Source organism: Grammomys surdaster, unplaced genomic scaffold (assembly GCF_004785775.1).
Source record: "Grammomys surdaster isolate TR1022 unplaced genomic scaffold, NIH_TR_1.0 271, whole genome shotgun sequence".
In the NCBI taxonomy this organism is placed as follows: Eukaryota; Metazoa; Chordata; class Mammalia; order Rodentia; family Muridae; genus Grammomys; species Grammomys surdaster.
In genome coordinates, this window is record NW_021604712.1 from 2,173,611 (window position 1) to 2,188,902 (window position 15,292).

Sequence of the window (15,292 nt, forward strand, 5' to 3'; positions counted from 1 at the left end):
TCTCCCCTTCCCTCCCCTCCTATCCCCTCCTTCTCTTTTCTTCTCTTCTTTCTTCTTCTTTTGTTTCTTTGTTTCTTTCTTTTTTAAAATTAAGCCTAGAACCTTGTAAATCTTGTTATGCACTCAGTAGTAGAACTTTCTGTTCTTTGAGACAGGCTCTCTGTGTACCTCTACCTGCCTCGGCTTGCTAGAGACCACTGAGCTTTGTCTGTAAACTCAACACAGATATAAATTGAAATTCATACTTAATCAGAAGAAAAGGTCTTCCTTCTTTTCTGTCTATTTTTTTTCCCGTAGACAGGGTTTCTATGTTTGGCACTGTCTGTCCTGGAACTTGCTTTGTAAACCAGTCTGGCCTCAGATTCATAGAGATCCATCTGCTTCTACCTCTGGATTGCTGGGATTAAAGGCATGTGCCATCACTGCCCAGCTAGGAAGTTTTTCTTTCCATTTGAGTAAGAGAGAGTTTACATAGTACTTTCAGTTATGTAAATGATCTGGTTTGTTAAACCTTTTTTTCAGGTTTATTTATTTTATGTTGTCTATATATCAGAGTTTTGCCTGCATGCATGTATGTGCATCACATGCATGCCTATTGTCTGCAGAAGTTAGAGGAGGGTATTAGATCTCCTGGAACTGGAGTTAAGGATGGTTGTTAGTCCTGGGAGCCAAACCTAGGTCATCTGCAAGATCAGCAAATGCTCTTACCTACCGAGCTAACTCTCTAGCCCATGATTTTTAGTGCTAATATTCTTACACTGATCAATTAAGTTAAACAATTTTTTTGTTTTCCATTCTTCCTTGAGTTGTTTTGTGTGTGTGTGCGCGCGTGTGCATGTGTGTGTGTTAGACATTCTTAACTACGAGAAGTAATGAAGATAAATGGAACATATCTCTTCCAGAAGTCTTGCATGGCTAGAAACAAGTCATACACAGTCATGTAAGATAGGCATGTGCAAGGAGCGCTGAGGAGATGCACTCACCTCTGGGACAGAGCGAGGACCCCTACCTTTCTGTCCTCCAAGTGGCACGGACAATTCACACTTCTTGGCTTAATGTATTGTACAGAAATTAGAAAGGAGCGAGTCTGTCTGGCATCGACAGCAGCATCCATGTGCTTGTTATGGGCTCTCACATTTACTTTTCATGAATAGGATACATTTGTGTCTGTGTATACGCATGTGTCTGGATATTAAATCAGAGCCTCACACGTGCTGGACAGACACTTACTGCTGTACTATTTGTCTTTTAGAAGTATTATTGTGGGGAGTTTCAAATATAAACAAAACTAGTCTGGTAACTTCTCATCTGCTCATAACCTAGCTCTGGGCCTTTATTAGTTCACCCATACATATCTTTTCTTGTATTCCTGCTTTAGTTATATATCGGGAAGAGACTTCTTTTACTTCAAATAATTTATTTCTTATGCATTCATGTTTTGCCTCATATATGTCTATGTGAAATTGTTGGATCCCCTGAAACTACAGTCACAGGCAGTTTTGAACTGCCATGTGGGTGCTGGGAATTGAATCCTGGTCCTCTGGAAGAACAACCACTGCTCTTAACCTCTGAGCCATCTCTTCAGCCCAAGAAAGACTGCTTATTCTTCAAAACTTTGGCCTGTTATCATGCCTAAAAGTAGTTGATAATTTCTTAACAGTTTAATAATGTCCACAGAATATTTATATTCCTCAGTTAGAAAACACACACACACACACACACACACACACACACACACACACACACACCTATATATCTATCTATATCTATCTCTCTCTCTCTCTCTCTCTCTCTCTCTCTATATATATATATATATATACACACACACACACACACACACAATCATACACAGAGACACCTATGATACTTTGTTTGTTTCAGGGTCTACATAGCTTTTTAGTTAGTATAATCTGTTGTATGGCCCTTTCATGTGTTCTTTAAACAAACGCTTGACTTTGTAAATGTCTATCTTTTTAAGATGGTGAGTCTTGTGTATAGCGCAAGTTGGGTCCACACTGATGTTCCTTTATACCTCAGTCTCCTTAGTGTTGTATGTTTCAGTACATTCTGACTTTGTAAATTGTGTACGTGTTTCTCTATTCATTAACGCACGTGTACACTTGATACATATCTTTAGTGCCCCTTCATTTGACTAGGTTCTGCATAAGGTCTGGTGTGGAATTTTCCATTTGCAGCAACATGTCCATCCTTAAAATGTTTTGGAGTTCGGAATTTAGAGTACTGGCTTAGGAATGGTATCTTTATCATAGCTGATAGCCACTTTATTCTCTAAATGATAGAGTGTTCTATATTCACCCATTTTCCTCTCCCAAACCTGAGCCAACCAGTCACTTAAGGAATTTTACCTGCTAGTTTACTGGGGGATGGTACTTGGAGATTGCACACTTGTGGTCTAGGGGTTCTCTTTGTGGATAAAATTTTAATGAATTCTTTACAACTAAATTGCACTATATTTTCTCTTTGTGGGTTTGGCTAGTTTTCAGATCTCCTTCCTTCTCCCTCAGCATCCTAATTGCTGGTGTTACAGGCATGCTGTTTCTGTCTTCCACTTCTCTTTCCAACCCTTTGACAGGATCTCTCCGTATAGTCTCTCCCTTGGCCTAACCTAGATACTCCTGTAGATTCAGCCTCCCAAGTGCTAGGATAAAGGACAGGATCACAGTTGTGCACCATCCAGGCACCCTTATCTGGGAGTAATGACTGTTCCATTTGAAGGTGGATAGGTAGTGTGTTTACCCCAGTCTCTGCTCACTTGGACTTTTCCACTGGATTTTTCAAATAAATGATAATGCAGTTAACATTTTGAGATACATTCCCAAAACTGTGATTATTAAGAGAAATGTAACGATATACTGTTACTCAAATAAAAGTACTTTCAACAGTTTGGAATTTATTACTAAGGCATATATATAAATATACCACACTATATGTGTATTTCTTCTCCTATCATCCCAAAGTTTTATATAAAAGAATATTTAATGTTATTTAGCATTCTACAACAGAAACACTCCTTTACAATCAGTTAAAATGAATACATACAATGAATATGTGTATTCATATATGTCCGTGTTGACTGTGAACTGACAATCCTCTTGCTTCAGTTGATTGCTAGGATTACAGGTGTGCACTATCATGTTCTCTTACAGTATATTTAACTTAGTTAACCAGAGTCTTACTATTAAATCACTTACTCCCTGTTTTAAAAGTTGTAATAGGAGTCCTTTAGTGATAATTTCTTATGTACGCACACGCACGCATGCAGATGTGTGTATATATGAGTGTGTCTGTAGCCTTTAGGATTTCCTGTGATGAGTGAGGTTGACGTACCTGGTTCAGTCATTGAACTTTTCACTTCTGCATGGAGGTGTGAAGGATCATGTTTAGGTGACAGGAGATAGAAAGTAAAAATCTGTGTTTTCGCTTTTATTTCCTATAGCACCGTAAACTCTGCTTACTTGAATTAATGTATTCCATTTGCAGATGGATCCTGACCAGGAATTACAAGGCTCTTGCCAAAGGAACAAGAGGCAGCACATCTGGCTTCCTTAATATTGTCATGGAGCTGAAAAAGTGCTGCAACCACTGTTACCTGATCAAAGCTCCCGAGGACAGTGAGAGGGAGAGCGGCCAGGAGGTGCTTCAGGTGCGCAGTGCCTCTTGCTTGTGGTCGCCTCTCTGATGTGAGTCAGGTCTTTTTTTAGAGCTTTACTTTAAGTAGAAGTATTCCTTCTCTTCCTTGGTTACCCTTCAAGGAGCGTCAAAGGAAGTTTTCAAAAACACAAGAGAAGCCAAACGTCTGTAGTGGTGTGGAATTGAGGGAGCCCTTGGGTATGACAGGGATATTTGGGGATGTGCTGGAGGCAGAGGGACTTATGTTTGAGAACAGCTTATTCAAGGTTCATGTGGTCCTTGACTCCAAATGAACAAAAATGATGAGAAAACTCGAGTAACAATGCTGGAAGCGTATAGTACCGTGGGTACCTCACTTAAGAATACTATGTTTGAACATAACGAGTGAGATGTCTTCTGAATCTTCAGTCCCTAATTAGGAGCAGCGGGAAGCTGATTCTATTAGACAAACTGTTGACGAGACTGCGAGAACGGGGAAACAGAGTCCTTATCTTCTCTCAGATGGTGAGAATGTTGGATATCCTGGCTGAGTACCTGACTATCAAACACTATCCTTTCCAGGTAAGATGGCTCAGTGACTCTCTGCCCACCAGATGGCTGAGATTAAGACTATAGGAAGACCTCAGCTTTTCTTCTTGCCTTTAGGTTACTATGATGATAATCAACATCTGAAGGTCATAATTTTTAAAAAAAACAAACATTTTGTTGTTGTTGTTGTTGTTGTTTTGCGGTTTGGTTTTTTGAGACAGGATCTCACTGTGTAGCCCTGGCTGTCCTGGATTTTACTATGTAGGCCAGGATGGCCTTGAATTCACTTACCTGTCTATGTCTTCCAAATTCTGGGATTAAAGGTGTGTGCTACTCTGCCTGGCGACACTTTATTTATTATTAGAGAGAATGGATGAGGACACACGCACAGGGTTTGTGTGCTGAGGTTCCTGAATGGAGGTGACAGGATGACTATGAGGAGTTGTTCTCTCTTCCCACCATGGGATCTGAGCTCAGATCAGGACCTGAGGCTTTTTACCTGCTGAGCATAAATCTAGTACAACTAGTAAAGACAAGGTAATAGGAAAGATTAGCAACAAGAAAAATTGGCATAAGAAAAGTATCTGTGGGCTAGAGAGATGGCCCAGCTGTTAAAGGCTAGGCTCACAACCAAAAATATAAGAAAAGTATCTGTACTATCTGTCTGTTGTTAAAGTAGAGTAAGTGTGAACCTGATATAGAATCTCGGATTCTAAGATGAAAAGAGGCAGTGTTTTGTCTTAACTCTGTTGTAGAGTGTGACTTTAGTTTGAGGCTGGGAGCTAAGTAGGAGTTCTTGAAACAAGTGGTAGTGACTTCTCAGCAGAGTTGGCTCAATGCTTCTGCCCAGTGGACATTTATAAGGAGGGATTTCTTACTTCAGATACTGCTGTGAACCTACCTTTGCAAATGTCTTTGGCTCCAGTCTCTGTGTAGATTTATTGTAATGCCAATAGCTCTCACCTGTATATTTGCTGTTGGTTAAGTTGCTGTGCCGCTCATGGCCTTGCAGGGATATAGGTCTTTGCAGACACTGCTTGAATCACCTTGACCTTTTGTAAAATCAGTGTTTCATCTTAAGGGATGAAATGTGAAAGTAGTTCTACATGCTGAGAAATGCCTTTTATATACAAAATTCAGTATTTGTTTAGTATATATTAAATATTTTCAGTATGGTGACTATCTTATACCTCAAGGTGACCTGTCTTCTAACTGATAAGAAATTGTATGCACAACTCAGTGTCTGAGGCTTGAGTTGATGAGAGAGTTTGATTATTTGAATAGTTTATAGTGATTTTAGAATATAAACTTAAGAAAAAGCTGGCATATATGGTCAATTAATTTGAGCATTTTAGTAGTTTCCAATATTTTTTGGCTTGTATAGCATTTAATGTTTTAGCCATGTTGCCTAAGATGTATTGTTTTTCTGTAGGAGTCTTTAACTAAGAGACTAGAGTTACTGTTTCCTCAGCACATGGGCTGGGTTTTTATCGCTGTCCTTGTGGGCTTTGGTAGACATTCTGATCCTTGGGGCAGCCTAGACAGCCTTTGAATTAGGAACTTGTGACCTTGCGTCTGTAACTGGAGAGCTGAGGTCGCAGCAGCCATGCTGTTGAGACATCCCTTCAAAGCACTTTGCCAGCCATTTCCAGTTATTTTTACTCCGTGCAGTCTGGGAGATGAAGGTTGTGAGCTTGATGTTCTATTCTGAGTGTGGCTGATCTTTCTCACTCAAGATTTTTCTTGTGGTTTCTTTTTACAGCGCCTGGATGGTTCTATCAAGGGAGAAATCCGAAAACAGGCATTGGATCACTTCAATGCAGATGGGTCTGAGGTACAGTATGCATGGCTTTAATATTTGGATAATTTGGACTTTGTATATGGGGGAGTCTTTCCAGTTTAACGTATTGTAAACATTACAATTGAAAGCATTTGTAGCACATCTCTCCTGTCTTCACAAGAGAACAGAATACTCTCTTGTTCTAAAAGTTGCCTAGTTCTGTTGTTCCTGGGGGTGGGTTGGGGGGGGGGGGCAAGCAGGTACAGGCTTTCCTAGCTTCCTTCAGCTGAACTAGTGATGTTTGCTGCTGGCTTATCAAATATATGGGTTTTAAAGTACAGGAAGGCAAGGGCGCGATGGGCCAGGCCAGTAGAATTAGCTTTGATACACATGTTATCCAAGGTTCTTATCTATTTTTTTGGTACTGATGCCTAAGTGGTATGTTTGCCAAGTTTGAGTTATGTTAACCTCTTGGTGTGATGATATAGCCTAATGTTCTTTCTCTGCTACAGTTTTACATTATTTAACGTCCTGCCTGGAATTGGTTTTGCCAAGTGTTTTGCTTTGGACACACCTATCTTAGAGCTACTTTAACTAAATTAGAACCAAGTTAGTACATTTATATCTGCATATCAGTTGGTCAGTTGACAGAAGCAGATGTGTGAGAGAAGAACTTCGTGTGAGTGAAGCTGGTGACAGAAGACAAGGGGAGCAGTGGCGGTAGCTGCAGGACACCGGCAGACAGTGGCCCGATTGCGAGAGGCTTAGTTAGTCTCTGAATTTGTGGGTGGTCTTAGTGAACTACTGTTCTGGATACTTCCGTCATCTGAATCTTACTATCTGAGGGGTGATAATGTGTTAAGGCCCAAGCCCAAGGGATGGATGGAGTCAGGAGACTGTTAACCCCATCCCTCTTCCCCTCCTATATTTCTTCAACTGTGAAATCACACTGGCTGCAGGCTCTGCTTTGTAATAGCACATGAGGATGAGATGTGGAGGTCACAGCACTTGTCACATCTCTTAGCATGTAATAGGCACTCAATAAAATGCCAGCAGTTTCCTTATTATAGTGTTTATCACAGCACTGATGTGAGTTTAAATGTTTAATTTTCTTCAGAGAAAATTTGAGGTTTGTTTTTTGTATAGTTTTATTTTTTGATTCTCATTCTCTGTGATAGCCATATATAAAGTATGGTTTCTCTGCCATATTCTGTAGCCCTTTAAAATTAATCTTATATTCTTGGGGACAATGTCACCTGCCCATTTGTCAAATTTTGTAGATGGTGAAGCATACCTAGTGCAGCCTTCACCCCAGTGACTCAGTTTCCACACACTGCGCTCTTCATCTGTACAGCTCGAACCCTCTGTCTCATCCACTTACCTTACTGTAATCATGCTCTATGTGACTTTGTCTGCTTTTGGTCAAAATTATACGTAGACAATTTTTCTCATGTCATTAAAGGCCGTAGGAAACCCTCTCCTCCACCCATACCCCCAAGGGGATCAAACCCACGTCCTTGTACATGCTAGACAGGCAGTCTACCACCAAGCTTTATCTCCAGCCTAGTACCTTAGAATTTGATTTCCGGTAATTTTTTTCATGCCTTTATTATTCTTTCCTATTTTATGTGGATAAGTCCTTAGCCTGCATGTTTGTATGTGTACTACGTATGTGTCTGGCACCCAGCTCTGGAGGAGGCCAGAAGAGGGTGTTGGGTTCCTTAGAAGTGGAGTTACAAATGCTTGTGAACTGACATGTAGGTGCCAGGGACAAGAACAGCTGGTGCTCTGAGCCCTGAGCCATCTGTCCAGCTCCTGCTATCTCTTCAGCCATGTTATTACCATTCGAGATAGTTACAAAATAACGACCACTTAAAAAGCACTTCAGTGCATTTGTTCAGTTACCTAAAATGTGCACATACTACCATCTTTACCAGCTTCAAGCTTCATAATCTTCTTAAACCTATTACTTTGACAGTTGACATAAACAACATGCCATTTATATTATCCTTGTGACATTGAAAATTATTTATGAGATCATTCAGTGTTTAGCTTATATAGTTTTAGGTATCTTACCCAAAACTGTCTGTTGTTAATCCACATACTGTGTGTATTCTCAGCTGCTGATTAATTACTACTATGATTATTTAAAATTCTTGCAAGATAGCTGTCTCCCTCTTTGTGTTTTCATTGCTTAATGCTGTTGATTGTGACTGTTAGGATGTGAAGAGCTCTCTTTTTTTTCTGTTCCTTCTGTCTACCTACCTACCTACCTACCTACCTTCCTAGTCTATCTCTATCATCTGTTAAATAGATCCATTTATTGAGGTTTATTCTCCAAGTCAGCAGTTTGTTTATTCATTTATTAATTTATTGTTTTATTTATAGAGGCAGAGTTTCTTGTAGGCTAATGTCAAACTTAGTATATAATTGAGGATGGCCTTGACACCCTGACCCTCCTGCCTCTTCTTCCTGAGTGCCAAATTATAGGTGTATCTATGCCACCACACTTGACCCCAGACCAGTTTTTGAGTGATAGTTTTCTACTCAAAAGGCATTAACTTTTGGAGGCCTGTGAAATGGCCCAGCACATGCATGTGTGCGCGCGCGCGTGCACACACACACACACACACACACACACACACACACACACACTACAAAAAAGGAAAAAGAAATGTTACTTTTTGATACAGATGCTCTGAAATGGTGACATTTTATGATTTTTTTTTTTAACGTGAGTGTATTGTTTACTTTCCCTCTGCCCATGTGTTTTTCTTAGCACTCACCTATAAAGAAGGTATACCACACCTGTCCAGTCTCTTATTGCTATGCAAACTAGAAGGCATTTGAGCCTGGTCTTTGGCACACAGTGTTTCCTCACACCCAGGAACGAGGAATTACACCTTTTCCCTTGGCATCCTTTGTGGTGTTTGAGGTTCCTGTGCTTCTCAGCAGTCCTACTTCATGCCATGTTGCTGTTTTCCTCATCAGCCCATTGAGTGGGTGGGCTTACACAGTGAAGTGTGTTTGTGTACACTAACTACCTTGCATTTGGGTTGCTTGCTACAACAGTTCCCAAGAAGTCTGAGTTTGTGTGGTGCTTTGGCTAACTTGTTGGATACACTATTTTTAGCTGGGACATAAATTCTTTGTCTCTGCCACCTTACTAGAGTCAACTTTCCTCCTTTGTGGCCTGCACTGACACTTCCTCTTAATGAAATGAAACTGCTGTGTCTCAAGCCCCTGAGCTCCCTTAGCCTCCATAAAGTCTGTCCATCATATCTCACTTTTCTTCACACCTGCAGGGGTTTCCAGGTGTGAGGGCTTATTGGAGTGTGAGAGTATCTCTCAGAAGGCCACTGCATAAAGTAGTATATTGCATTGTGTACAGGACTTCTGCTTCCTGCTCTCCACACGGGCTGGCGGCCTGGGAATCAATTTGGCTTCAGCGGACACAGTCGTCATCTTTGACTCCGATTGGAACCCCCAGAACGACTTGCAGGCACAAGCCCGAGCACATAGAATTGGTCAGAAGAAGCAGGTCAGTGGAGATGGGCTCTGGACAGCAGGCAGAGGTTTATGCTTCCTCAGCACTGTTTGTCAATGCATATTTCCCCACTGTTTTGCCCTGTCTTTATTAACTGTTCAGAAGAGATATCTTTGGAGTGCAGATGAGTCCTAGTATGGACTCTTTGTGAAAAGTATGTCATGAGTGACTTTCTATACATTTACCAGGAAAGATGAATGAGGAGCCACCTCAGAGCATAAGAGCGTGGCTAATGAGTCAGTATGAGTCATGGCATTTGTCTTATTCTCCATGACAGTGTAACCTGCAGCATGCTGGAAAAGCACAGGCCTGGGTTTTTGCTTTTGTTTTGTCTGTAGACCTCAGTTTTGACTGCTTTCCTATTGGCTAACTTACAAGTTCGCATGTGACCAGTGATTCAGTTTTGTAATCAAGCCAATTATTGTTGGGAAGATGTTTGTCAAGAGCAAGGCTGTGCTGTTTTTCTAAGCTCTTTCCTTTCAGTATTTAGCCTGCTCCAGTAACACACCTCTGCACCCGCCAGTTCACTGACAAGATGGCAGTGTGTAGTCCTGTGGTGTAGGAGAACAGAGTTGACATTCTCCTGGATTTTGACAGCAGTAACTTTAGCTTTAAACGGGAATAAACATAACCTTCTTCTTACAGGTGAATATTTACCGCCTGGTTACAAAGGGGACTGTGGAAGAGGAGATCATAGAACGGGCCAAAAAGAAGATGGTGTTGGACCATCTGGTGATTCAGCGCATGGATACCACTGGCAGGACAGTTCTCGAAAACAACTCAGGAAGGTCCAAGTAAGTGCCAGGAAAATGGCGAGAATCAGATCGTTTCTACCAGCATTAGATACAGTTCTGATAGACTTTACCACAGGGAGTATCTGACAGTCAACCTGATGCTGTAAGGAACGTGCTATCCTTCCCCATTTATCTTCATGTGAGTGTGTGTGTGTGTGTGTGTGTGTGTGTGCATGCACGCACATCTGCACACACATCTGACCTGCATACACATGACCTGTAGAGGTCAGAGCCAAGAATTGGCATTCTGCTTTTACCATGTGGTTTCTGGGGATCAAATCAGATGAAGCTTGGACAGAGAGGCTCTTGCCCACTGAGCCATCTGGCTGGCCCCTCATCTTTGTTTCGCGGTGCTCTTTTGTTTTTCTTCTGGCTCCACGTGCAACAGGACACAGCAGCAGAAGTGAGGGCCATGTTGCCAGTTGCTTCTCAGTGTAGCACAGAGTCTCTGACTGCAACCAAGACATCTTTGGACAGAAGCAGCTGCTGTGCTGTTACTGGTGTGAAAACACTTTTGTGGACGTTGTTGTACCTTTTCAAACTGGACAAACTGACAAAAGGACATAGAGGAACAGTATTGAGCAGTTTATACTCTGACTAGCTGTGCGTGCACACACACACACACACACACACACACACACACACATTAGTTACAGTGTATTTATGATGAAGTCAAATTGTTCTTCGTAAGTAGGTTGTTTTGAGATAATTTTCTGTTCAAGAAGAGCCTAAATCAGAGAAGTTGATGTGTTTGGACAAGAGGTGAGAAGGATGGAGTTGTTGGTGAAGGTGAGATGACTTCCTGAGACAAGGGCAGGGAAGAACATGTGTTGTTACCATCTCTGCAGGACAGGAACTAGACTTATCACCAACTCTGGGTTATTAATGCAGAGTTTGAGGGATCATTGTTCTTGGGGCACAATTAACTTTTGGTCATTTGTCCCCCTCTGCAAAAGGTTTATACACATAAGTCCAGGTCCAGAGTACATAATTGACATTCTTTAAAAACTTTAAAGATGTTTAGTTACTTTTTTATACATATGAGTATTTGGTTTCCATGTGTATATGTATTCCACGTGTGTGCCTGGTTCCTGCAGAGAAGGCATCAGAACCTGTCATTTGAGTGACAGGTGGCTGTGAGTCACCATGTGTATCCTAGGAACCAACCCAGGTCTTCTGGAAGAGCAGCAAAAGCTCTTGCCCACTGAGCCATATTTTTAGTCCCTCCTAAAATTTTTCACACTTTTATTTGTTTGTGAGGGAATTGAGGGGTACACTTGTACCTCTGTCTGAGTGTGGATGTAGAAGACAACTTGTCTTCTCCTTCCACCATGTCTGTTGGTCTTGGGGATTGAATGCAGGTTCGGTGGTAAGATGCTTCCCCACTGAACCATCCCTCCTAGCTCTCGCTTGAGATCACAGCTGTATTTTACTCCTACAGCTCAAATCCTTTTAATAAAGAAGAGCTGACAGCTATTTTGAAATTTGGAGCAGAGGATCTCTTCAAAGAAATTGAAGGAGAGGAGTCAGAGCCTCAGGTAATCCGTTTGGAGCATGGGAATTTAACTTTTGTAGCTACTATGTGAATCAGTATGAAGGTTCTTAAAATTAAATACAGAACTGCCATATGATCCAGCTATACCACTCCTAGAGCCAACCATACCCAAAGGAACAGTAAGTGACGTGTCCCAGAGATGCTTGCATGTCCAAGTTTACTGTAGCAGTAATCATTAGTCCAGGTTACATAATCAGCCTGGGGGTCCATTGATAAGTGCATAGGTAACAAAACTACTGTGTCTACACATTCTTGAAAATACGTCATTTGTAGGAAAATTGGTGGATCTGGAAGTTATCAAGTGAAAGGAGGCAGATTTAGAAAACCAAGTATTACATTTTTTTCTCATGTGGAACTTTATGTATTTTATATATTTGTATATGTGCTTGCTTATATAAATACATACACACACACACACACATATATATATGTATATATATATACATATATATATATATGTATGTGTATATATGACATGTAAGTCAAAGGAAGTGTATTTTGGAAGAGGGAAGAATAAGTCAGCATCTGCAAAAGCAGGGAATTAAGAATGAACATTATCGAAGGTATTATACACTTAAGAAAATGTAGCTGTATAACTCATCATTTTTACAGTAAAGATGACTAGTAGAAAAATGTTTTTTTAAAGGTTATTTTATAAGCATCTAAGTTTTTTATGAAAGATACTTTGTTAGAGATTTTTATAAAGAAAGTAATTATTTGAAGGAATATGGCTTTTTTTATTTTTTAAATTTTCTTACTAAGCTCAAAGCTTTTACAACACTAAAGAGGAATGGATAAAACCTTGAAGGATTCTGTATTTTCCTATATTTTTCCTTTCATAGAATTCCCTGACAGTAAATGAATACCTGTGGGAAGTGTTGGGTTTGAAAGATGTGACCGAGGCTGTGGCATGTATAGAGTTGTAGGGAAGCGCCCTGTGTGCGCCTATCGTTTGTAGTACACGCTGATGCTGATGCTTTCTCACTCTACCTGTGTTACATTTGTTCCTTCAGGAAATGGATATAGATGAAATTTTGCGCTTAGCTGAAACCAGAGAGAATGAAGTGTCAACTAGTGCGACAGATGAGCTGCTATCACAGTTTAAGGTATGCAGACCTCGTGGGAGGGAGCGGTCAACACTGACTAGCAGCTCTCTTTGTGTAGTCACTGTGTTTATATGAGGCTTGCTTCCCCTCCGTACCTGAGTTAACTTGTGCTCAGTGTCATTCTGAGTGTGGATGTTAGGACTGTAGTCTACAGTGGTCTATGAAGGTAACCACTGAAGTGAACCATCCTTCCTAGAGTCACGGGCAGAGGAAAGGACACTGATGAAGACTGAGAGTATATTGCCAATGGGCTGATTCAAAGACGAGAAGTATGGAGGGATATGAGTCATTCATGATATCAGATGCCAAGAGAAGTCAAAGGCATGGCAATTGTAGGGCAGAGTTGGGAGACTCCCCCACTTCTCCCTGACAGGGTTTCTCTGTGTAGCCCTGGCTATCCTAGAACTCATTATGTAGACCAGGCTGGCCTCGAACTCACAGATCTGCCTGCCTTGCCTCTACCTCTGCCTCCTAAGTGCTGGTATTAAAGGCATATTCCACCAGCACCTGGTTTAAATTTTTGTTTTTGAGGCAGATTCTGTTAGACCGTTGTCTTTTTCCTGTACCCTTTCTTGTTTACTCTCTTCCTTTTCTTCTATTCCTTCCCTTCCCAAAGGGGTGATAAAGTTATAGCCAGTGGAGTCTGATAAAACATAAAAAAGGAATTGAACACTGCAGTGCCATGGAGGGAGAGTTTGAGAACTCAGTCTGTGACTTGAGTTCTGCTAAGAGGCAGAAAACCTTGGGTCAGCTGTGGGTTAGACTGCGTGTGGGAAGAACGTGGTAGGGAGTGATGTGTATCTAGATGGTGTCTCTGTTGTGTATCCACTCACCATGTGACTTTGTCCAGCCAATACCTACTGTTGGGGAAACTAGGTTACTTGGCTATAGGAGGCTGGAGGTTGGTCTGGAGGCTGCAGGGAAATGAGAGTAGCAAATGTTTCCAAAATGCAAGGGAGAGCATGGCTGATTGTCTGCAGGTTAAAGATGCAAGAGAGAGCTGAGGATTGCTATGGTGTTGGGCACAGCAGTGTGCTTAGTGTTCAGGGAGAAGACCTGACTCTCACTGGTTGTCCTCTGACCTTCACAACATGTACAGTGACGTGAAAGTGTACAAAATAAATGAGGTAATATAAAATCCCAGACCTAAACTGTTGTAAACAGTACAACTAGTTTGTACAAAAGTAATTGACAGACCAGTGGGGTGGTTTGTTTTTTATAGTCTCAGAAATTATGCCTCTTGAAATTTAAAAAATCTGATTGTAAGATCAAAATATTCTTACTGAAAGTTGAAGCGTTAGTTTTGAGTACATGTCCTAAAGTTTTTATTTGATGTTGTGTTAGCTCCACGTGACTTTGAAGAATGGGCACTGTAAAGGTCCTTTTGTGCTCCAGCAGACTCGTAGACCAGGAGTTCAGGAGTATAAAAGAATGTGAAACTGCAAAGGTGCTCTGCGCAGGAGCTGCCTGATGGTTGACTGCGCCGGAGCCTGGGAGGCTGAGATGGTTTTCTTTCTCGGGGCACATACCATTTGACTACAAATACCTCCAGTGTTTGGTAGTCAATAAGTGGTATGTCTTGTAGAGTAAGATGGGCCTTTGAGCACATGCTTGGATAGTTAGACTCTTGATAAAGGTGAATCAGGTCCTGGGGTGACTGGATGACTCAGGGCTGGCTGCTGCTCATCACAGAGTTGTCAGAGCATCATGGATGACTATTAGGTGCCAAATATTTCACACAACCTAAGTGAATTAAATTATCCAGTCACTGTGAGGCAAGTGAAATTCACATATTTCAGTAGAACTTACTAAACAGTTTTTAATCTTTCTGTATCCATTTCCCTAATTTTTAATAAAATTTTTGATAAACTGATAGTTTTGGCAAGTTGATTTGGGGGGAGTAAAAGATGAGACTAGTGAAAAAATTATTTTGATTATATAATGATTCCTATTACAGTGTTCTAAATTAAAATGCTCATTAAGTTGCTACCTGGCAGATGGCGTTTGGAGGTGGAGAAATGTTCCATGGGGTTGTCCTTTGTCTCAGGTTGCCAACTTTGCAACAATGGAAGATGAAGAGGAGCTAGAAGAGCGTCCTCACAAAGACTGGGATGAAATCATTCCTGAGGAGCAAAGGAAAAAAGTGGAGGAGGAAGAGCGCCAGAAGGAGCTGGAAGAAATATATATGCTGCCTCGGATTCGCAGTTCCACTAAAAAGGTGAAACGAGAGGGAAGTTTGCGTTATGCCTGCCTCGTGTGTCTGCAAGTGTAGATTAGTCAGGGAGAGGCCCTGCATAGAGACCCTGACACAGGAGAGGTCCTGACACAGGA

The 15,292-nt window shown here is 41.2% G+C and overlaps 1 protein-coding gene across 5 annotated transcripts in view; it reads left to right on the plus strand.

Moving 5' to 3' along the window:
* The window catches only part of Chd2 (chromodomain helicase DNA binding protein 2), a 126,893-nt gene that overhangs the window by 71,522 nt on the left and 40,079 nt on the right, over nt 1-15,292 (plus strand). For all 5 annotated transcript variants that reach the window (XM_028776654.1, XM_028776655.1, XM_028776656.1 and 2 more), the window contains 8 exons: nt 3,502-3,664; nt 4,060-4,212; nt 5,942-6,013; nt 9,351-9,500; nt 10,152-10,300; nt 11,742-11,838; nt 12,869-12,961; nt 15,009-15,179. In XM_028776654.1, coding sequence (XP_028632487.1) covers nt 3,502-3,664; nt 4,060-4,212; nt 5,942-6,013; nt 9,351-9,500; nt 10,152-10,300; nt 11,742-11,838; nt 12,869-12,961; nt 15,009-15,179 — 1,048 coding nt within the window. The remainder of the gene's footprint in view (nt 1-3,501; nt 3,665-4,059; nt 4,213-5,941; nt 6,014-9,350; nt 9,501-10,151; nt 10,301-11,741; nt 11,839-12,868; nt 12,962-15,008; nt 15,180-15,292) is intronic.